The 24,150-nt window shown below is 38.8% G+C and overlaps 1 protein-coding gene across 2 annotated transcripts in view; it reads right to left on the bottom strand.

The window, feature by feature from the left end:
• FBXW8 (F-box and WD repeat domain containing 8) overlaps positions 1-24,150 on the bottom strand; it is an 87,765-nt gene that overhangs the window by 50,749 nt on the left and 12,866 nt on the right. For both annotated transcript variants that reach the window (XR_012678052.1, XM_075178514.1), the window contains exons 2-3: positions 18,175-18,279; positions 5,050-5,214 (exon numbers count right to left, since the gene is read on the bottom strand). Coding sequence is in view for 1 of the 2 variants with exons in the window: in XM_075178514.1 (XP_075034615.1) it covers positions 5,050-5,214; positions 18,175-18,279 (270 nt within the window). In the remaining variant the exon portion in view is untranslated. The remainder of the gene's footprint in view (positions 1-5,049; positions 5,215-18,174; positions 18,280-24,150) is intronic.

Below are 24,150 nucleotides of genomic sequence, written 5' to 3'. Positions count from 1 at the left end.
TCATCTTAAAGTATAAATGAATATTTACGGGGGCCAGGTAAAGCAATTCAGAAGTACAGCGTACCAAGGGTTCATCAATACGGTACATAAAGTTAACAAGAAGAAATAGTATGATTGTCAATGGAGAAACCAAGAACCAAAGTCGGAAATGGAAGTAGAAGAGACATTTGATAAAAGTTTAAAAATGACGGAAAAAGGAAAAGGGTAAAAACTGGATACCATACATTTCAAAGGCCCATCAGTCACCACTGACTACAAAACATGCACAATGGCACATACTAGGACTGATATAATAACAATGCAATTAGGGTAAGATGTTGCAATGAACTAATCAGCAATTAGATTTTATCTGTCTAGTTCAAGCTCACATCTAAATGCAATGTCGGTAAACAACATCTAAATGAACATCTTCTACCTTTCCACCCAATTAAGCACCTGTGTCCCTTCACAGTAACTGTATTCTGATACAACCTGCTCTACCTGCTAAAGGATTATGCATTATATGAAGAAATGCTACTATTTCTAAAAACACTTTCTTGGTGGCTTAGTGAGATCGAGAACAGTGTACTACACTGTATAAATAAGGAATGCAAGAGAACTAGCTTAATGTTAAAGAATGGGGGTGCAGTGGTAACTATAAACATACCCAGCAATAAAACCAAAAGTTGGATAGAGCATACAACTAAAGCAAATAACTATCAGGTGCCTTGTCATTGCCTTAAAAGTCTGTCAGCAAATACAATAGAAACATTATGGGATGAACTAATAATACTCATTACAAGAAACAAGAGACATTGCTGAGGTAATTCTTGGTCATTACCCATACAGGACTTTCTAGTTAATTCACAAGCTGCTATATCATGAAAAGTGGTTCAGTTGACAAAATGGCTGCCTTCACTCTGTGTAAGTGACAGGTATTGTGTAAATCCACATTATCACAAGTTGGCAAAGCCTGAAAATAAAGTTTAACTTACAGTCTCTAACAACAGAATATAAAATACACTGTCTGGTGAGTTAAAATTTCAGCTGAATGGCAAGTATGAGGTGACAATGAATGAAATGGACAGATACATGGAGTCCTGTCAGCTATCTGTAAGAGATGCTGCCATTTTTGCAAATTACCAGATGTTAGATTTACAGGTTGAAACTGGTTAGCATAGCCTGTACAAGCCATTTAATTGAAATAATTAATTTTAAAATTCAACTTTCCATAATCTCTTCATATCCTTTGCGACTTGAGGCAGGATTCACACAAAATAAGCATACTATCCAACCTGCTGTTAAAACATATGTGAACATAAAAACTAGAGGTCCCTTATTAGTGTTATGTTCAATAGAATAATTCCTAACATCAAAAGCTGAAATAGACTTAAAAACCACCTCAGAGCGATCCCCTGAAAAGAAAAGTCTGGGAAAAAAACCCTTCATAAAATTTTAATGAAATATTAATAAATTCTCGCTAATACAATCACATGTCCCTGGGGAGTGGCTTGAAACTGGCAACGCTTGATGTGGGATCTGCTTAATGCTTCGTTGGGAACAAAATCACATTATGCAGAACATGTGTTAGGTTCTGCCAATTTCTGGAGGTCCCTGCGGGTGTGAAATGTGTTTTTAGAAAGTGCATTTGTTAGCGTATTTTAATAGTTTCAAGATAAAGTGTGCTGGACAGGGATATAACGTGACCTGTCGCCTTGAAATATTTCACCGTTCATGGAAAAAACACTCGTTATTTTTACATATCTAAGTTGGCTCACAAAGCACAATGCTTCTTAATGGAGAACCCCAAGCAAGACCCCACCTTAAACAAGTAGAATTTCCATGAACATGATATAAGCGGTTCGGCACTTGTATTCATATTATTTTATTTTACTGGCATCACAGCCTGTAGAATCTCAAATTTAAATAGTAAAAGATTGATCTGATAAGCCATAGCATGTTTATTATACAGTTTTTTTTAAAACATTAAAGTTTACGAAAAACTATCAATATATATTACTATTGTTTGGTCAAATTAATAATATAGTCATTAGAAAGAAAGAGAAAAAAACCCCAAAAAAAACCACCCTCTTTCAAATCTGTGTAAAAATACCAGGGCATAATTAACAAGCATTCATTCCTCACAAAGACTACTATTTGATCAATATAATGACATTAACCGTAATAAATTTCAACACAAAGAAGCAATGTGTGAAAGAGTACACCCCACAATTCAGTAGCTTCTGGAACCTCATTTAGTAGCAGTCATTTTTTATATAGGTTTATCAGTCTCGTACATTATATTTGAGGAATGTTGGCCCACTTCTTCTTACAACATGGTTTCAGTTCATTGAGGTTTAAGGATAATCATTTAAACACAACTCACCTAAGGTCCCACCATAAAATCTCAATGGGGTTGAGGTCTGGACTTGGACTTGTTCATTCCAAAACCATTATTCTTTTCCAGTCATCCAGTTGTAGATATGCTGCTGTGTTTTGGGCAATTGTCCTATGGCGTGATCTAACTTCAGCCAAGCTTCAGTTGTCAGGCAGATGGGCTCACATATCCCTCTAGAATACTCTGGTATAAAGAGTTGCTTGTTCATGGTGAACTCAATGAATGCAAGTTATCCAGGCCCTGTGGCTAAAAAACAACAATTCATCACCCCTCCACCCCAGCTGTTCAATGGCTGGTTGTGGTGATAAATTATGTTTGGTTTTTACATTGTGCATCAACACCAAACCACTCCATTTTGGTTTGGTCTGTCCAGATGACATTGTTCCAGAAGTCTTGTGTCTCTTTCAGATACAACTTCACAAACCTAACACATATTGCGATTTTTGTTTGTTTTTGGAGAGAGGGGTCTTTCTCTTGGATACCCTTCCATGACAGCCATACTTGTTCAATCTTTCTGATGGTAGGGTGTTTTAACTTTTACGTTTACCATGATGACATAGGCCTGCCTGTAGATCCTTGCTTGTAGTTTTTCATGTTTGTCTTTGCATTTTCTGAGAACATTATATAGCCCGAGTCTTGGGTTACTCGCTGAGATACTTTTTCATGGGAAGATTGGCCATATTTGTAAATAATATTTTTCATCAAAAAAGGATAGACTTCAAAATGCAGTTACTGTTTTGAGATTGTCACATGAGATTAAATGTATCAAATTTTAAGACCCCGTAAGGACAAGATGATTATTATTTATATCCTTATAAGTAAAAACACAGATTTGAAAAAGGTTGTACTCTTTATTACAGGACTGCAAATAACCTTTTTAATGTTATATAATTAGGAAAAAAAATAAACAGAAATGCTGTGATATAGCTATGTTACAAATGTTTTTCCTATTTAGTTGAGTGGCATTTGAGAAATGCAGCTGTAATAATTGCAATCCTCAACTGACTTTGCTAGACCACTACAATTACAAAGAAATCTTCTGTGTTAAAGTGAAAAATAGATTTGTGTGATTAAGAGAACAGCCTAGTAATTAGACATTAGTAAACGCCTGGTTCAAACAAATTAACAAAAGCTTTACCATAGCTACATTTCAAACAAATTGTTGAATTAACGCACTTTATACAAAAACAATTGAAATGTCTGGTAATTCAGTTATATTAAAGTGGACTACTATTTTCAGCTAAGGTTGTAGTCTGTTGAACAGGCAAATACATTACAATAATGGTGTAATATCAGCAATCAGTCATTAGTTGACTATATTAAACATTGGAATATGTGTTCTGCCGTAAATATGCAGTCTAGCCTTCTGTTTGCAAAATGTATTAATGAATTTAGTAACCTATAGCAGAAACCAATTACTGGCCAAAGAAAATATAACATCACCATGAACAGATGTTGTTATATCTGACAGTTCAAATACAGATGTATTTATTCAAGGACCATGCAATCACATCAGGAAGACTGGGTCACCAACTGATCTATTTTGAATGAATATTACTGGCTTGCCAGATAACAATAGCAGTTTCTTTCTATGTTTCCCATACAAATAAATGTACGATACTTTCCGTACAGTGAAAATGAAGTTGACATATTGCTTGAACAAACATATGGAATGTTTTTTTATTTTTAATTTAAATTACTTTATTAAAATTACTGTGCAATATTAAAACAATATTAAAAACATATGGGACTTTTTTTATTTAGCTGTGACATTTACTCATCTATATATGATCAAATTAGATATAACTGAATGCACTAGGAACTTTTATTTATATTGTATTAATTTATCAATTTCTTTAAAATGTTGTTTTAACAAAGATTACAATTTAATTTATTTGCCCGGACCAGGCAGTAAACTCTGCTAAATTACTAGGCAATTTCCAAGTTTGGATAAATATGTATAAGTTAAAAAAGTAGGTACTGGATTATTTTGAACTGGTAAAAATATACTGAGAGTCACCTCTCATTTTTAAGTATGTCTTAAGATACAGCATATACGAGGCCAGAAGGCATTGTTAAAAACACAACTTTCATAATCAGTCTATATCAAAATTAACTTGGGACTTGAAACGTTGCTAATGTCTACCTAAACAATGTTACTTTCTCCAAATTCCGCATCTCTTGTTCTACTAATTTCCAAGCCAGCTGTCTAAATGAACTTGTGAATCCACAAGGTAAAATAAAGCCAGGGGTATGTTCAAAGATAAAGAGGTTGCCACCGGATAAAGGAGAAGAGGTTTAAAATAAGCCTGAGATCTGCAATTAGTCAAAATACTTATATAGCATTACATCAGTAGTTTCATCCAACAATATTAGAACATTACAACAGAGCACACTAAAGAGAAGAACAGAGCCAGACACATTTACATATCTAGAAAGGTATTTACGCCTACATTTTGATACTTTCCATTCAAGGTCATTGTTGAAAAACAATCTCTGTAAAGTGGATAAAAGTTTACAGAAATCAGGAATAAATTATGTTGTTTCAACAAACACAAAAGCCTTATTTAATCTAATGAGAGCAGCAGGAAGAACAGTTTGGCTCAGCAAGAGATTTGTTTTGAGCGTGTAAAGATGTAACAGAACTGTGCACACAGAGTGGGGCTTGGTACCTTCCAGTTTGTCCTCAGCATGCTCTCCTGAGTGCATCTTTCTTTCATAGCTTCCTTCCAAGACAAGCATGATGTAACTCTACTGTCAGTCAGGTAGCCTTCCATTTGTGACACACGGTACCACAACATCTCATCTTCGGCAAGAACCTTCCATGCCTTGCTTACCTAAAGGTGTATTAAGAGAATGACAGGTGAGTAAAAATACAAAACAAATTTGGACTTATTATGATTACATAGCAATGCAGAATTATGCAAGAACAGAATTTTGTTCTGAAGAGTGTTCAACCTTCGTTCTAGTCCATAAACTCTAAAGAGATCTAGACCTCTAGCTTAAGCTATTATACTTTGGATATTATCAACAAGGAAAAAACTGACAAGGTGGCTTTGAGTGGAGATATTGGGATTGTTGGACAAAGATTCTACACAATGGAAAGTTCTGCAAGTTCAGCTTATAAACGCTAAGACTGATTACAGCTTGTGATTAGTACTTCAATGCACAACATTCTCTGCCACCATTTTAACTTCTCAAACTAAATAGATTTGCATTACAGAACAGACAGAGCACTGGGAAAAATTTCTGTAGGTTACTAGATAAACTTTTAAAAGATAAACTTTAGCATCAATATTTTTTATTTCAATTTTAAATAAAATCTCCTAGATTGTTTGTCAATTCATTGGTATAAGAACTGCATTTATATTTGGATCACTATTATATTAGATATCTGGAACAGAGTGTGATTAGATAGTTAGCTTCCTCGTCTAGTGAAGCTTCAGTAATTTGGTTGCTTGCCTTTCATTTAAACAAATCATGGGCATTGTACACTCTAATGTACGCATTAAAAAATAAAAAATAAAAATAGATCAACAGGCTTTATAAAGTCCACACGAATTCTCACATTTCAACTCCCTTTTCCCTAAAGATTTGGTTCAAGACCTACGGACCTAGAGATGAATCTTTATATTTTGGCGACACCCTTTTAGAGACAGCGGGCTAGATTTACTAAGCTGCGGGTTTGAAAAAGTGGGGATGTTGCCTATAGCAACCAATCAGATTCTAGCTTTCATTTATTTAGTACCTGCTGCAAAATGACAGCTAGAATCTGATTGGTTGCTATAGGCAACATCCCCACTTTTTCAAACCTGCAGCTTAGTAAATCTAGCCCAGCCACTTCAATCTCCTTTTTATTCTTCATCTTAGAGGTCTATGGAATGTCAGTGTCATTTGGAGTAAAACCCTTTATTTCACTGCTGATCCATTGTCAACTCTTGGAAATATTGCGATCCAGGTACACATTGAGGGCACACGATTCGTAACATGTAGCAACTCTACTTGAAGATACCAACTTTGTACCAGTTATCGAGATTGCAGTCATATGTGCTATTTTTATTAAATCAATGGTATGCTCTGTTTTTTGCACCCATTAAGAATTTTATTGCTGGCCTTTGTAGTGTGAGGTTATTGGGGTGGTTGATTCCAGTCACTGTTACACTTACATAATCTGTCTGTGTAGGCTGCGCAGCTAGTGGTTAAGCTGTGTTTTTTTCACCTAAGCATTCTATGTGTTTTTTACAAGTATGCGCTATGACTTATATAGAATAGAGTTATACAGGAGTTAAACAGGAGGTGAACAAGAGGAGAACACTACCTGGATACACTCTTACAGGAAAAGAAAATCCAACATTCTCTTGTGAATTCGTGTTGCCTTCCGCCCAATGCTTCTGCTTGTGCACTGCCTGGACACTGGCGATTGTACGGTTAGCAATGTGATGGAAGCAGGAATAATAGGCAAGCCTAAGGATCCGAACGACTTTGAGAACAGCCACATTGTGGTGGCTAGACAACTGGGTCAAAACATCTCCAAAACAGCAGGTCTTGTGGGGTTCCTGGTATGCAGTGGTTAATACCTACCAAAGGTGGTCCACCAATTCAATGCAACAGTATTCATGGATGGCAGTGGAGTCTTTCAGCAGGATAATGCAGCTTGCCACACTGTATTGTTCAGCAATGGTTTGAGTAACATGACAAAGAGTTCAAGGTGCTAACTTCCTGAAATCCTTAAATCTCTATCCTATCGAACATCTGTGGGATGTGTTAGAAAACAAGTCAGATCCCTGGAGGCCCCACCTCGCAACTTACAGGACTTAAAGGTCTTGGTACCAGATACCACAGGACACCTTCAGAGGTCTTGTGGAGTCCATGCCTCAATAGGTCAGAATTGTTTTGGCGGCACCAGGGAGCCCTACACAAAATTAGCCCGGTGGTTTTAATGTTGTGGCTGATTGGTGTATGCTACCAATTTGAAAATCCTCATGAACTACCTAAACAGAATTAGGCACTGGAGTGTTAATTTAGTGCAGAATTTAAATGAGATGCAATCCAGTTCATGAGACTCTAGATCTTTTAAATACCCTGATGAACTTTTAACATCCATAATGAATATAATAGGCCTAAAAGTGTCTGATTTGTAAAATGAGTTCCAATACTCTATTATAGTTTTATAAATACCTAAAATGGGGACAGGGATCTTATGCAGTCTTCAGCATCTACCAGGCTGCCACAGCCACTTATATAACAGATATCAGATGGTTTGAAATTACTAGAGCAAAAAAGTGCTATTTCTCAATTTACAAAATTAACATTGCTAAAACAGAACTCGTGGTGTTCCCTCCTTCTAGACTCTCATCCCCCCCATATCTCTCGAACACTGTTAATAACACAACCATCTCTCCTGTCCACCAACTCCGCTGCCTGGGCGTCACCCTTGACCCTGCCCTCTCTTTTGCCCCCATATTCAATCTCTTGTTCAATCCTTACGAGCAGGGCCCTCTTCCCTTCTCTCTCCATACCTATTCTTCTGCTCCAGCCTCACTTTAATTGCTATGCCTGGAGCCCTGGGAGTCTTGGTATTACACGTTTATTGTTCTGTTCTGTTTTTCCCTGTATGGTCTACGGCAGGCCTGTCCAACCTGCGGCCCTTGTGAAACTACAAGTCCCAGCATGCCCTTCCAGCTATCAACAGGTTGTCTACTAGCAAAGCATGCTGGGGCTTGAAGTTTCACAACACCTGGAGGGCCGCAGGTTGGACAGGCCTGGTCTACAGGTCTTGTATTGTATACGGCACGGCGGATATCCTGTGGCGCCTTATAAATAAACAACAATAATAATAATTTGCTCAAATAACCACAGAAGACACAGATGGGAGTGCGTTCATTTTTTTATGTTACAACTCTCAAGTCATAAAAGCAGTCTCTGCTAATGCAGATAATGGGGAAGTTTAGCATGCTGAGAATAGTGAGGTAAGAGAGAATACCAGGCCCAGATACATGATATGGCCTGTGTCCATATGAATAAATAGATTTGAATGAGACAGAAAAACAAGGATCAAGTATTGGATAATCAGGCCATGTCCACTGCCATTTAATGTTTGTTAGCTGCATTTAGCTTCCCCTGGAGCTCAAGTTAGGAATTATAGTACAGCTTTATTATCTTTAAACTAATATATCTACCAAATGTATTTGTACTGAGACTCACCTCATTGCTTCTCAAAATCCCAATTAAATAAGATTAATAGATTACTTACTAGTTTCCTATACAGCTCTACCCCTCAAAGGTTAGCAAGACACCATAAGGGCAACAAAAGAAAGGTGACTGGAGGAGTCTGGGTGTAACACATCTTTGGCCAAACTACCTACCAACACAGATGACTTGTACATTTAAGTGGGCACAGACAGATCCAAAAACTCCAACCATGTCAGCAGAAGCAGCACTGGTGGGGTTTTATGGAGTCCTGGATAACTTAGTACATAGTGGCAGTAAAAAAATGGTGTATTGTGCTAATGAAGACAGTCCTGCTGGTGTGGAGAGAAGACTAGACCATATGCCAGGAGAACAGACACGCTGATTTGGTCACTGTTCATTTCATTACTGACAGAGTTCGAGATATGTCTTTGAAAACGTGTTAAATATCTTGAACAATCATTTTGGACATTTCAGGGAAGTGTTCTTGAAATAGAAAAAAAATATACTTTATAGCTTGAAATGTCAGTGTGGTCTTCTTTTTAGGATATTTGCACTTGAGACATGCGGTCGGATTGCAGGTAGGATTGATGGGATTTATACTAGAATGCATTACAATAGAGGTTATTCCTTGGTAGGTACTGCTTAAAAATGTATGTATGTATGTATGTATATATTATTTATTTAATTTACTTCCCCACGGACTAGATGAAGCCCTGAATAAAAAGGACACTAATATGAGACTTCTCTTACTCTTGAAAAAAACACAATAAACATTAAAACAAAACAAAATTTGCTTCTCCGACTTTCTTTTAGGGATAATGAATGAAGGATAAAGTACCTACAAAATATCACAGATCCAGACTAATACCACTTTCATACTGCCACCCCGGCAATATCCCGGGTTTTTCAAGCCGGGTTTTTGCCGGGGCTCGGAGCGTCCCAGCTCAGAAACACCATTCATACTGCACCTCGGACCTGGGAATTTCCCGGGTTGACCCCATTCATACTGCACAAGTCTGTGCCCTGGCAATTTGTGGGAGTCATCACCAGAGCAGTTTTCATTGGCTGAAAAATGGTGATGTCATTGAAAGGTGATTGTTTTTTTTGACGCATAAAGATGATGCAAAAGTGGGTGGTGAGAGACAGGCAGACAGCCAATCAGCTTGTTTTCTGTGCAACCCGGGTTGAAAAACCCGGATTGCACCATTCATAGTGCAGGCAACCCGAGTCCGACCTGGGAATTACCCCTCGATAAATCCCGGGTTTTTAGACCTGTGATTTTTGACTTGTACCATTCATACTGCACCAAGACCCAGGTCGTTTGAGCTCGCCCCGGAAAAAACCCGGGATTTTGGTGCAGTATGAATGGGGTATAAGACTATTAATGTTCTATAGGAGGAGAATTATCCTCTGAATTGAAAGTGACCTTCCCACACTTGGTGGGTGCTATACATCAGGAGGGTGTGTAGGTATAAGTATAATAGTGGATGTAAATACTGCATATGCATAATGTGACATGAGAAATATCACCTCAAATGTAGATGTTTAAACATGATAAGTTGTACAGTGAAAGTTTATAACTAAAAACTATTAAACAGAGAAACAATCAGTTTGAAGCATTCTATTGTCACAATTTTCTTTGCTCTAAGTATATGCTGTATTGTACCACACCAACAATGCATAATTATTGTAATGTCCAGTTGGCAAACATGTAAAATATGTGCTTTTGTTTTGGCAGTTCCCTCTTTCTTGAAATAATGTGGTGCTACCTCCTCTGAACAGCCCAATAATGGAGTAATCCATTAAATGGAAGCTTTAGTACCCACCCTCTCTCTCCCTAACTATGTAAGGGAAAGTCACACAGCCAAATAAAAGTAATAGCGATGATGACAAATTATGGGTCTTTATAGCTAAAAGAAGTTTTACTTTTTCTTTAAACATATACACATTAGCCTGTTTATTCTCAAGCTACATAATAAACCTGGAATAACTGATCTGCTCATACTCAATCTGTTCAGCATGATGTATGTACTATACTTTAGATAAAGTAAAGGGTCGTGTTTCATTTTAGAATACAGTCCTAATGCAGTTCAAAGCCAAAGCTGGTCTAACTGGGTGGCTCTGCACAGACTGCAGATTAGTAGAATCACATGTGTGGGTAATGCCAGTGGTATCACACAAAGCATAACTGACTTGCATTGCTTTATAACTTGAGTTTGTTGCCTTAGATCAGCCCATTACTATATATGGGAGATGCTGTAACTGAAAATGGAGAACTGCTTTACAAATTCCCTCCCACCTCCATTGCAGATGAATATAATTCATTGCCTTGTAAATGCCATCCTGTAACGGTCACTATGTAGTTTGCAATCATTTACTTGTTTGCTCTTATGCATTCCAACAAGGTCTGTACAGCAGCCCTGCAAAGTCACCTATTTTCATTACCTTTGGACACAGGGCAAAGCATAGAATATATTCCTTTCAGAACTGAATTATGGGTATTGGCATAGTAGAAAGTAGAACAAAAAGAGCACAACAGAGAAACTTTTTTGCTGCCTACGGACTATGGATTTTCAATCAAGGCAATAAAGCACTAGAGGGAATGGACATAGTAACCATTACATAATCTTTCCGAGAAGCTTGGGTATAACAGTTAACCAGCAAAACCCTGATGTATGTTGGTTATAACTTAATGCACAAGAACTGGCAGGGAGCTACCCTTTAAGAGCCTTACAGAACTAGGCTCAGCTGTATGAAGCCTGTAATAAACCCTCTCCAGCATTTTAGTTCATGGCACCACTGAGATTTCATGAGTATCGTGTATGAAAAGCCACTGGCATCCTGTCAGATTTATCAGTTCCTAAGACACTGCAGGTTTATATAAGGTTGTAGAATATTAGACACCATAAAAACTCAAACAAAATGATTTTACACAAAAAAAAATATAAATATTCATATTAAAGAAACACATACACGCTTAAAGATAATAACTGGTAGCAGTGAGAAGAGTCTTACCATTCACCATCCCAGTGCATGAGTGAGCCGCCTTGCACTGGAATTGGAAGCCCAGACTTGGGTTTCCAGTTCCAGATTCCTTAAAGGCAAAAAAAAGAGAACAGAAAAAAAACACTTTATTTAAATAAGAAATAGTGATAGGACGACAGCCTTGGGATGTACCTCCACTGTCCATGATAAATAGGTTTCACAAGTGGAACCTTGCCGGAGGCTCCTGGCAGAAGCCATCTTTGGTGATATTTATCAAAGCCCCTAGGGCAGTGAAGACTAAGGAAAGGCTCTACATTGGCGAGAACACCAATCTTCGCAGGATTTAGGGCTTTTCTCTTTTTTATAAATAGACACCTTGTTTTAAAAAACATTTTTTAGTAACCAAGACTACACCAACCATGCTTTTCCTTCTCTGAAAAATCTTAAAAGGAAAAGACTCGACAATTTGAAAAAAATAAATAAATAAAAAAAATAAACAAATCGTCAACAGGAGCATTCTGCTAGCAGCATCAGCTATAAGGAGCATTTCACCATTAAACGATAGACTATGTCACTGCTCTGAGGTTTTTTGCGGATCCCTTGCCTCTACTATAGAGGATGGTGGAGGCAGAACACAATGATATTCTTAGGATAAGTTCACGGCTTACAAGCATCAATAATAACACAGGAGAAAGTAGTAGTTCTGCAACGTAGGGTAGTGAATGTTGGTACAACAAGAATGGAAGGAATTAGATATATATATATATTGGCAGAGATGAATACATGGCAATTCGTAGTAATGCAGACACAAATCACATATGCTACTTCATAATCGGTAACCCTTGGCAACAGGATGAGAAGATATACAATTCAACACAATGATGATAAACAAGAACACTAGGATCCAATAGAGAACCACACGGCAGATGAATGTGAATCACTGGTGCAGCTTACAGTCCAAACAGAGTAGCATATAGAACTTAGCTGATCCGAGAGTAGAGATGACTCAACATAGCAGGTGGTACTGGAAACACTGTGATTCTTATTAAGTAGAGCAGTAAGCGTTAAACATCACCCAAGGATTTGGATGGACACTTACACGTGCAGTAGAATGTTGCCTAGAAGTAGCAGAGACGTGAGTAGTATCTGAACCATGCGTGGAACTACAGGTAGCAGGATTCGTTGTAACTGCAATGGTAAGTTCACTGTAGTATGGAGCAACTGAACAGAGACATGTAACTTGAGCCCAAGTACTAGCCACCGGCACAACAAGTAGTTCACAATAACAGTCCAGTAAACAGGTAACAGCAGAGTAAGGATAACCCGTGTCAGACGTGGAACTACAGGTGACAGGTAACTTGATAGTAGCTCTAACAATGCAGTGATCTTAGCCAGTCAGCAGTAAAGTTGAACCAATAGATAAGGCACAGGTTTAGCAACAACTCACGATACTCGTTCAGCTTGCAGATGAACAGCGGTAAGAAGTTACAACTTGCAGGTGAACAGCGGTGAGGAGTTTGCAGCTTGCAGGTGAACAGCGGTGAGGAGTTTGCAGCTTGCAGGTGAACAGCGGTGAGGAGTTTGCAGCTTGCAGGTGAACAGCGGTAAGGAGTACAGTCCAGCGAGCAGGTAACGGACACACAGAAGGAGAGGTATACAGCCAGATCCAAATGCAACCAGAGTAACACGAAGAACAGGCAATGAGCCCATAACCATGGGAGGTTAATATAGAGCTCCAGGCTCCAGGACCAATGAAGTTCAGGAGGAGGTCCAGATCATAGTAGCCAGGAACACCTGTGAAAGTAATGTCTCTGAGGCAGAAGCAAGCAGACTCATGGTTCTTAAAGGGAAAGTCACAGCGCCGGCACCTAACTATGGGACCGGCGTGTGACAGGCTAGCCAATCGTTTCCCCTTTAACTGTATCTGGACAGGTGAATGGCTTCTATGTCTAACCCACAACTGTGATGAGGCAACCTCTACCCTACGCTGCCGGACATGCCTTAAATTTCCCAAGTTTCCTCTATTTTACTTATATATTCGTGCAATAAGGAAGCAAAGGCAAAGACCTTATCCAAGCGAACCCAAAACAGCAGCTTTAGTACAGGCAATGGAAGATTATTATTATACATCTTTGTTAAACTTCAACGAAGAAATCATATAACATAGGAAATGGATTTGGCCAACACAATGGCTGCTTGCACTGTGAGATTTTCCTCCTTTTTTTTTTTAAACAGCACTAATAGCCTTCAAACATCATTGCCACAGAAGCAAATGGAATAAATAATAGTCCGACTCAAGCACAAACCAATGTGGAATAAGATTACTTGTGAGTTTGGTGCAGTTTAAGGACAAGATTTTCATATATAACCCAATCTGCCCTTCCGTAAAACAAACCACAGAAAACTTATGAAGATAAATCAGAAAACAATTATTCCAAAACATTTGCAGTCATTATGTATAGACAGATGGTGGAGGAACATTGTCATTACATTACAGCAAATCAGGAGGCTCCCATCTCAGTAGGTTTATTTTGCCTTGAGGAAACTGTCATACCTGTCTGCATGTTAACCCTTAATGTATATATTAAAGCGGATTACTTTACACTGATAGATGCTACAATGCTTTGCAAAATGCTGCCACAGATAACCATCAGGGAGGAAGAGAATAAAGGGACTGAAAATGGAAAAGGAAACAAGTTTGTTGGGTATAAGGACTGGAGTGTGATTAAGCCTGATAAGGATCGCTGCCATCTATTTGCTTTACTGTTTTTCAACAGAGAAATTTGGCGAGATAGCTAACTAAGCAGGCAGGTCCCCTCCAAGGCCACTAATACAGTTTAGGATGCCAACTCCTTAAAACTGGTCCAGTCCTTTTGAGCTCCCAAGGCCCTTCATTTGAAATCTCTTGCAGTAAACACTCAAAAAGCAGCGGGGCATTCAGCTGAGCAGAAGCGCTTTGTGCTCCTGCTAAATATGTAAAAAAAAATATGAAAAGAACTACAGACAATAGAGGAACAATGTCTTGTACTGGTGTCTCAAGATGCTACTTTATTAGATGATGTATGAAAAGCATCAGTGACTCGTTCGTCTCAAATTATATGTAGATACTAACAGACTTCTTGTATTTTTCTTTTCTTTAGCAGTGGCAAATTATAAAATACTTAAATTTTTCCTATATCAGCATATTTTAAATAAGTATAATGCATTATTGTACCTTCATCAGATTGCACAACGATAATGTGCACTTAAGTATCATAGGTAAGTAACCAACAAAACAATACCAGACATATTTGAAAGATAGACCTGTAACTCTTTCTACCATTGCCACGCACTCATTCATGTTTATATGGCAGACGGTAGTAATTAGAATAAAGGAGGATCATTTTTTGTCTCAAGTAACGAACATTCTAGATATTCTAAGATGATCATACAGCAGAATGCAGCGCGAGTTGTAACTACTAGTTTTTTTTTTTTTAAATCCAGTATTTTTATTGATATTTTTTAAGATATAAGCATACTAAACAACAAAAAGAAAAGAAAAACTATCGCATACATATCGGAATTTACAAGATTACATTAAAGCATAATAATAATAAATGTGCTATATTCATTCAGGATCATACATCGTAAATGCTTATACATAAGTATGTTACACATGCAGGGTTTATTACATGGACTCAGATACTTATTATAAGAACTGCGGTAGCCATACATTTAAGTAGATAGAGCATCTGTACTAGATGACATAGGATAGAATGGAGACTCTAACCATCTGTACCATATATTCTCAAATTCCTTCAGAGCCTGTCTGCTAGTATAAACAAATCTCACGTGCCTTATGGTAATATTGACCAGTGCCTTCCAATTTTTAACTACTAGTTTTACTGTAAAAGCTGAAGGGTTATTTTGTTGCGACAGGGAACCAAACTGTTTAAATGTAGTAGTGTAGTTTACATTTTTTCCAGTTTAAAATGTGTCATACCAAATCCATTAAGTTCAGAGTTTGGGCAATAAGGGGCATTAAAGGGACTTATCCGCTCATAACCAATCAAACTGCATATTATTCTTTATGCTACTTAATGCCCCTCTTTCTTTCAAACTTCATTTCACTTCTTTCTATCACCATTTAATACTGGAAGGGCAGCAGTGATCCGCCGATTGCTTGGTAAGGAGAGTCTATTTTCTTAGGGGATCAGTGGCATATATAGGGACTATTAGTGTGGTTAGCTCATAGTAACATCAAGGTTTTTTTTTGGCTTATAGCTATATTATCACAGTTTCTGCTAATTAATGTGTAATGAATATTTGTGATAATCCATTTATTCTATTCAGTTTTCCATGACTGTTTGTATAAATTGTAGACATAGCTTAGTCACCTTGCTTTCATTTCTATAGTGTCTGAAACCACAATATTATTGCTGTGACTTTTGCATGTATGAATGCTTCTAATAAAAAATAAAAAAAAAGTTCTGAAAAAATAAAAACAACAAGAAAACTGTTATGGGGTTGCAGACTGTTTAATATGATACACAATTGTAGGTTTTAAAGCTATGGAAATGAACCCCTATAGATTACCTATTCAGGAATTAATAAATTACAATATGAAAACATTCAATGCGACACCCTGTGACGGGAACTTAAGAATTCAGACCAAGGTATTCCTGGGCGACTATGTTGTGCCCAGAAAATTAGGTCCCTCTATGTATTAAAAACAGCCGAATGCTTAAGAAGGGTGTAATCATATGACCACAATCTGCTGTCATGCAGTAAAAGGTGGGTGGTGCAGTGTTTGAGAGTACATCTTAGGCTGGGTACACACTACAAAACTTTCGACCAATTTGTTATCACTAACGAGTTTACAAACCGACTGAAGTTCCAATCAGTCTGCCGATTCATGTGTACACACTGACACGATTTACTTCAAATCTGTGCTCTCCATCTGGTCCTGTAGTCGTTTATAGAATGACAGCTCAGTACTCATTCATTCATTCATGCCACACTGATTAACCTCCTTGTTATAGCTATCTACAGGTCATTACAAATTTTGCTAGCTTCAGTGACCCCGAAAGAAAATATTGATTTTCGGAACGAAGAGACGAATTATTCCATCTACAGCATCTAAATTTATTTACCAGGACATGTTCATTGTCGGCATCGGCTAATAGGATCATGACCCTGTAAATTCTAGAGAGATCACAATTGTGACTGCTTACACACTGCAGGATTGGAAGGCGGTTGGAACAAGATTATTAGTTTTGCTGACCAACCAAATGAACCGACGATTTGTGCTTTGTCATCGTGTAAGTGTACACTGTGGCTGGATCACATAAAAATAACTTATTGTAGAATTTATTTCAATTAGTGGCGCATGAGCCAATTTATAGAATTGCAAATGTAATGATTTTTGATACTGTGTATTAGAAATGTACTGATTTCTGAGGTATTGATTTTTGATGCAGTAAGCATTTGTTTAAGGAAATCTGTTGTGCAGCTTCGAGAGGAAATCCTCATTAAGGCTAATTAGTCCATTTTCATGTGAAGTGACAAACACTTGCTTTAGCCTGAATGCACCGCAAGAGGTCGTTACCTTTCCTTCATGTGTAGTTTTTATCCTGTAACTTAGAACTTGTCTAAGTAATGCAACTAGCATGTTTTAGGAAATAACAGATTTGTGTCAATTTTGTTAACTTTGCATTGCATTTAAATCCAAGTTTGGAGAACATATTGCATCCTGATACTAAATATCTGATGTAATACCTGACTCTTTGCAGAGTCTTTTAGGATCAGAGGGCAGTGTTACCCCCTGCTAATGTGTGTCAGAATGTGTATAAAAGGAGCACTGTTTGACAGTGTATTGCATTATACCATCTGTATCTACTGAAGATCACTAGTACCACAGACTAGTGTAACTGTCCGTATTAGGACACTTGAGCTAATAAAAACGCACTGCTTCAAGATCCTACTTTGACGTCCCCTTACCTGCGGTGATTCCTGTGACCTACAGATTAGACAAATCTAATCCGCTATCTGGCTGTTCTGAGGTTGGGACCCAGCTCCAGTACTAACGCTACCGGCAGCCCTGGCCAGCGTGATAGGCCAGGGAGAACCATCCACAGCAACCCTGATCTAAAGGAAGAGGTCCGGGGTATCAGCCGAGGTGTCCAGCGAGGGGGTACACTAGCAGCGAAAGTTATTCAGAAGGAACTGGTTCTAGGTGCCGGTGACGGAGCCTAGTGGTGGCAGCAGCAAGTCACTCCTAATGTGTTTAGAGTGGCACAATTTTGGATAAAGAAAGGGGATGGTGGCCAGGCAAGCCCAGCGAGTCCCCAGCAAGTACAGACAGGGTGGCATAGGTGGTCCATCCTGTCACATACACACTAGTGCGATATTTGACCGAACAGTCGGTTTACGGGTGTTTGGTCCGATAATCGGCTGAAAAACCCGTAGTGCGTAGCCAGCATTAGTATGCAAAAGCAGTGGTTTTGGAAAGTGATAACTATCAAGAAACAATGAGAGTGATAATGTCAGAACAGTGATAAATGAAGGAGATATACAGATATAACAGGTTTCTGCGGGGGAAGCATTTAGCTGCTATATATATATATATTTTATATACAAACCTGTGCACATCTTCCAAGCTCTCTCCTGTCCAAGTATTGAAAGATTTTGATTGCAATTTCAAATGGCAGTTGGATATCAAAGAACGGTATTTCATTTATTTCATTCTGCAAGAAAAAAAAATATTCTTTACATTATATAACTAAAATAACACAGTTGCGTATATCATGTTTAAGCTCAAAAATTTGTAGCAATATCTCATGAAAATCCTTGAAATATATGGTTTCCTACCCGAAAACTAACATACAAAGTAACTTCTTAAGGAATACTAAATATGTACTGTCTAGCAATTGAATAAGGATAATAACAGTTGGAAAAATTTATAATAACGATTAATAACAGTTATACAAGTTGCACAATTTCTGTAATTTTGCTTTTTGTTATTGCATATGATGACCTGCAAGTATACAATACAAATATCTTAAGAGGCATCTTAATATGCAACCTTCATCATCAACATTTATTTATATAGTGCCAGCAAATTCCGTAGCGCTTGTCTTGTACTACGTAAAGCCATAGACAAAGAGTCTTTGCCGATATGTAAAATGCATGCCAACAGGAAGTCTGCAACAGCTACTTGTGCAACTTTCTTTTCCTTTTTTCATCCAGGCCCAAGCCACCTAGGCAACATCCACTAAGTAACCCAGTAGTCAGAGTCATGCGCTATAAGATCACAAGTCTATTATCACCTTGACGACATAAGCACACAGTATTACTTAGAGACCATATAAGCAGTACATATACGTTTTTACATAACGTACACATAATACAGTACAGTTTAACAGGTAAAATAAGATATCACATCACTAACCGACTCACAAAGGAAGTTTCCAGATTACTTAATAGAAGAGTGCTAGGACTCAACATTACATAGCATACTCCACATTATCCAAGATGCTCACTGTCATTATGCTCCATAACTTCACTTGTGGGAAAGGTTTCCTTATACCTAAGAGAGAGGTGTCTCCATTGCATCATTCTGTAAGAATATTAGGGATTGCCTTGCAGCACCCTATGTAACAGAAATGGTACAAACTGCAGATTGGTAGACCACACACAGGCACATGAATAGGTACCATGTTTTGCCTTTTAAGCTTTTTGTCCTACACCAGCATATATTTATCTAGTGTAGGAGTTGTGGGATATTTATGTAGACTGGTAAGTGTTGAAGTTCTTACACGAGCACACCTACATCTACAAAGTGTCACTAAATCCCTCATTATTGCACAATTAGATTGTAAGTGCACCCAGCAGATTCTCAACTCAGCAATATAATGAAGTACCATTTTGTGAATCTTTTGCAGCATTTATCATTAAAATCAGAAGTTACAGGCTTTGTCATGTCATGCCATTCACATGTTTGTTATGTCCTTCACATCTACACAGATCTCTCCATGAATACTCACCTCCAATACTGCAGTACAAGACCAAGAACAGCTACAGTATAAAAGCCAATAAAAATCAGAATTCTTTCATATACTGGAATGTACATTTGTTTGTTATGTAATGTGTGGTACCCCAAAGCCCTGTTGAACAGCACAGAGGAGTGCATAAACGCTTTTAAAATGCAGGGCTACAAGGGGTTAATTGTGCTCCTGAAAACTTGTGCCCAGGAGTGATTGACAGGAGGAGGATGAAGGCCCTGATTGGCTGGGGGAGTAACAGGAAGAGGATGTGCAGGAAGGAGGAGAAAGAGAGAGCAGCATGGTAGAAGGAACAAGGGGGAGGACGTGCAGCCGAGCAGAGACAAGAGTGAGCTGCTGCCAGAACTGTGACATTGCCAGCAAAGCGGACGGAGAACAGCTGGGGACACGCAGCGGGGTGCCAAAGACAGTCTCCACTAACTGCAGAACCGTCTCAAGGTAAAATCCTAGCCTGCAGTGTACTGCACACACCCCAGTGTCAGAGGGAAGAGTGATGAGAGAATCTATCCAAAACGGACATTGCATTTTTGTACAAGGAAGGATTGTGAGAGATTTTCCCCCAGATCATACCTTTACACAGGCTGCAGGGAACAATTAAGACGGTCGTTTCAGCTATATCCTGTGTGTGTGCTGATATCTGGACACCATACCCTGTTGCAGAGCACATGTGCTGATAGATATTCATTGACTGTTGAGAACAGCGCCATCTTGTGGCTGAAATGAGCAACAGCCCTGCTTTCTACTAGAATACTTAACCCTTGATGGAAACCTCTGCAGGACATTGGAACACTACCAAATTCCTGTGCACAGGTCAGTCCAGGTTTGAGTGGAAAATATGGTAACGTTACCAGGGATAATATTGGTGCACCAAATGTTTTAGATGGATGTTAATGTTATGTGATTTACCTAAGAATTGATTTATTAATATTGAAGGTGTGACATTCAGTGTTAGTGGTACCGCTGCAATTCAAGTTAACTCAGCAGTAGATGCTAAAAGTGGGGCGCCTGACCCATAGTGAATAGCACGGTACCCCAAACACCTGAATAAGAAGGAGCCCTTCTAGTGGGCGCGGTAGTGACCGTAAGAGTCTTGATGGGTTATTACTGATGGTTCTTGCATCATCCCCAGTCAGATATTGCTAACTTGAAAGTAGTAACTGTGATTACCAGTGTGCCTTATTAGACAATGTGTATGTTATATGTTAAATGCTATTGTGCTCTATGCTGATCAGACGCATTATTTTGTCATACTATTGAGCTGAAGGGGTCAGTGGCGCGGTGTCTTACCGAAACTATCCCTACCGCATTCTCAATAAACCCGAGTTGTTTGACCAATCCTTGTCCCTCTCATTGAAGTATTTATCTCCTGACCACCGGATATCCGAACAGAAAAGAACCTGACTCGTGTCTGGAGGACAAGGTAAGGGAAGGATTCCCATCAGTACTCGACCACCACAAATGCACATGTCACGGGCACTAGGAGTTTCTACCCAGGTTCCACCAGATGGTAATGCTGCCAGAGGGGCGGAGTTACACCACAAACCTCTGAGCAATGAGGTGAATGGTTGGAGTGTAAGGAACAGCGTGTAGATAGGAGATGAGTGAGGAAGTCAGCGACTTGCAGCTATAGATGTGATGAGTCAGCGACTTGAAGAGCAAGTTGTACCACTGTAGTGATGAGGAGACTTGTACTGGTGCTGGTAGGTAGCGGGGTAGTCTGTGGTCTGCGTGTAGCAAGTTGTACCACCGCTGTGGTGAGAAGGCTTGTCCAACACAGATATGCAGGCACAACGAATAGTCTGCAGCAACAATGTTTAACTCGAGAAAGCAGAGCTGGAGAACTGAAGACACGAGCTGGAGAGTATTAAGTCTGTAGCGGTATGGGAACCGTTTGAGGAGTAGAGCAGGGAATCAGCTGGAACTGAAGACACGAGCTAAACACAGGGACACCTTCAGAGACTCACAGGGAGTGAGAATCAAGATCAGGCAATGAACCTAAGGCCACAGGTGCCTTAAGTAGGGTGAGGTGATTGATCCACCAATTAGGTTTAAAAGCAAGGTGTTAGTAGTTCAAGGATCCTGCACACGCGCAATGCAACAGGATGGCGGGCGGCCGCGGTCCAGCACATGTGCTGGCAGGAATGACAGGGAACCACGCACCAGAGCAGAGGCACTCACGGTCCGGTGAGTGACAGCACAGCCGTGGATAGAAAAAACAATCCAACACAACTGCCCTTAAATGATCATTTTCCATTTTAATAAGACATAATAGGGCATATTTCTAAAAAAAAAAGTGATAAAAAGGTGCTGAAACGAATAGCAACTGTTCATATTTCAGCAATTGTTTTTCCTGTGCTGTGTATAAAATGAAGGCAAACCTCCGAATGGTTGCTACAACAGTTTTTAGAGGTGTCCCTGCCTCTCTCTCAATAATGTATTACTACTTTTATATTGTGCTCGAGGCTTCGGCTTGGGTTGGTAGAGGTTTAGTAAAATGTACGTAGTACATGAGTGTTCCGAACATAGCTTTAATATTTGCATTAGATTACAATATTTTAGCAGAGAAGAACACTTTAGCATATGGTTACACACTCTGAAGACAAAGAGGCACACTTCTTTAAATGGTATCTCCTCCGAGACGATTAGCTGTCACTTTGCATCTCTTTCTTTACATGTTCCAGGTGGTCCTCAGCGGTTATCTCTCTAGTTTAGCTTTTGCAAATATGTTGTTCCCCTTTTCTATTTAAAAGGACATGACAATACAACCTCTACCTTTCAAGTTTTGCAGAGTTACTTATATACTGTATTGTAATCTCCATTGACAGATTACAATACAGTATATAAGTAACTCTGCAAAACTTGATTACAATACAGTATAGATCGTGTAGTTATTCTCTCCTGTTCATTTTACAAATCCATCAATGAATCCTTAATTTCTATGCATTCAGATTGTGAATATGCATTATACAATGTTATATTGAACATGATTAGATCTAAGGCAGGATTGTCTAGTTGACCAAATTCCACAACATTTTCCTACTATGCCTTAAACATTAGTGTACTTGGAAGGTGGAAATGTGTATTGCTTCTAAACATTACAACAATAGAAACTCTTTATTTTATGGAATAAAGCCTTTTTCAAATTTGGAAATATTATTTAGAATATCCGTGGTTTTGGAGTTCCTGCACCCAAGCAGAAGGGAATTATTTATTTATTTACGAGGAATTATTACTGAACACAACACAGGGGACAGGATAGATCAGCATCAACGGCTGAAATCTATCTACTCAAAGTGTTAATAGCAACTCAATTTCATTCACCATAGGCTCTTTCATGGCAATATATAGCATTACTCAAACTTTGATGAAGCTTCCAAATCTCTGATAATCATAGTACATGCTGGCAAACTCCACACAGAGGGTTAGCTGTGCTACCAATTTGGTATAGTGCTGTCACAGACTACTCTGTTGTCCTTATAAATAGTATGTGGCTTGAAACAAAGGGATTATCAACCACAGGAACCATAAAATTAGTATCAAATGAAAAGTAGTTTGTTTTTAAGCCATGCTACTTGAGCACAACAAGTAAGATCTCTGTGCAGCCAGAGCTAAGCACAGACGTTTGTTATCCATTTAAGAAAGCAAATGGGAGCAGGCTCAAATTAACTGCTTAATTTATGTAATCAAAGCCTGTTGACTTGGCGATTAGAAAGCTTCTCCACTGTTAGTTTCCGAGTTTGGCTAAATTACTCTTCAACGTTGCCAGACCAATTAAGAGCACACAGACAAACATTAAAATATTAATTTTAGATTCTAGTTAATGATGTAGCTCTTAGGAAAGTCACATTTGAGACTCTTGTCCGCTAAAACATGGAAACCTGCACATGGCACTTAGCAATATATTGATACGATTAAGAAAATAGTTCTAGCTACTGAAAATACTTTCATGAAACTCTACACTGACAAATTGTGTTGCATTCTCTTTACCAAGATATCTATGTGTAAAAGTGTGATATCCAAGTTCTGCTTTTCGTGAACAATGCCAAACCTGCTAATCTTATCCACATTTCCCCTTGTCCTTCCCTTTCTTTCTCCTGTGCCCTCTGGAACGCCAGATCCATCCATAATAAACTGCCCTCTATCCATGACCTTTTCATCTCCAACTCCCTTAACCTTCTTGCTATCTCTGAAACCTGGCTCTCTTCTTCTGACACTACCTCTCCTGCCACTCTCTTCCCTTGGGGCCTTTCCATTGCCCACTCCACCAGACCGAATGACCGTCCATTTCGGGTTCTTCCCACGGTGCCTTCCCTCTCCTTCTCCTCCTTTGAAGTCCACTCCAGCCGTCTCTTTTCCTCCATCCACCTCTGTCATCTACTTTCCCCCTGGCCCCACTTCCCTTTCTCAACAATTTTGCAGCATGGCTTCCCCATTACCTCTCATCTGACCTCCCCTCTATCATACTAGCAGATTTTAACATTCCTATTGACAACCCCACTGACCCTGCCTCCATTAAACTTCTCGCCCTTTCTTCCTCTTTTGGTTTTACTCAGC

This window comes from Mixophyes fleayi, chromosome 1 (genome assembly GCF_038048845.1).
Source record: "Mixophyes fleayi isolate aMixFle1 chromosome 1, aMixFle1.hap1, whole genome shotgun sequence".
Classification (NCBI taxonomy): Eukaryota; Metazoa; Chordata; class Amphibia; order Anura; family Limnodynastidae; genus Mixophyes; species Mixophyes fleayi.
This window is presented reverse-complemented; position numbering and strand designations above follow the sequence as displayed.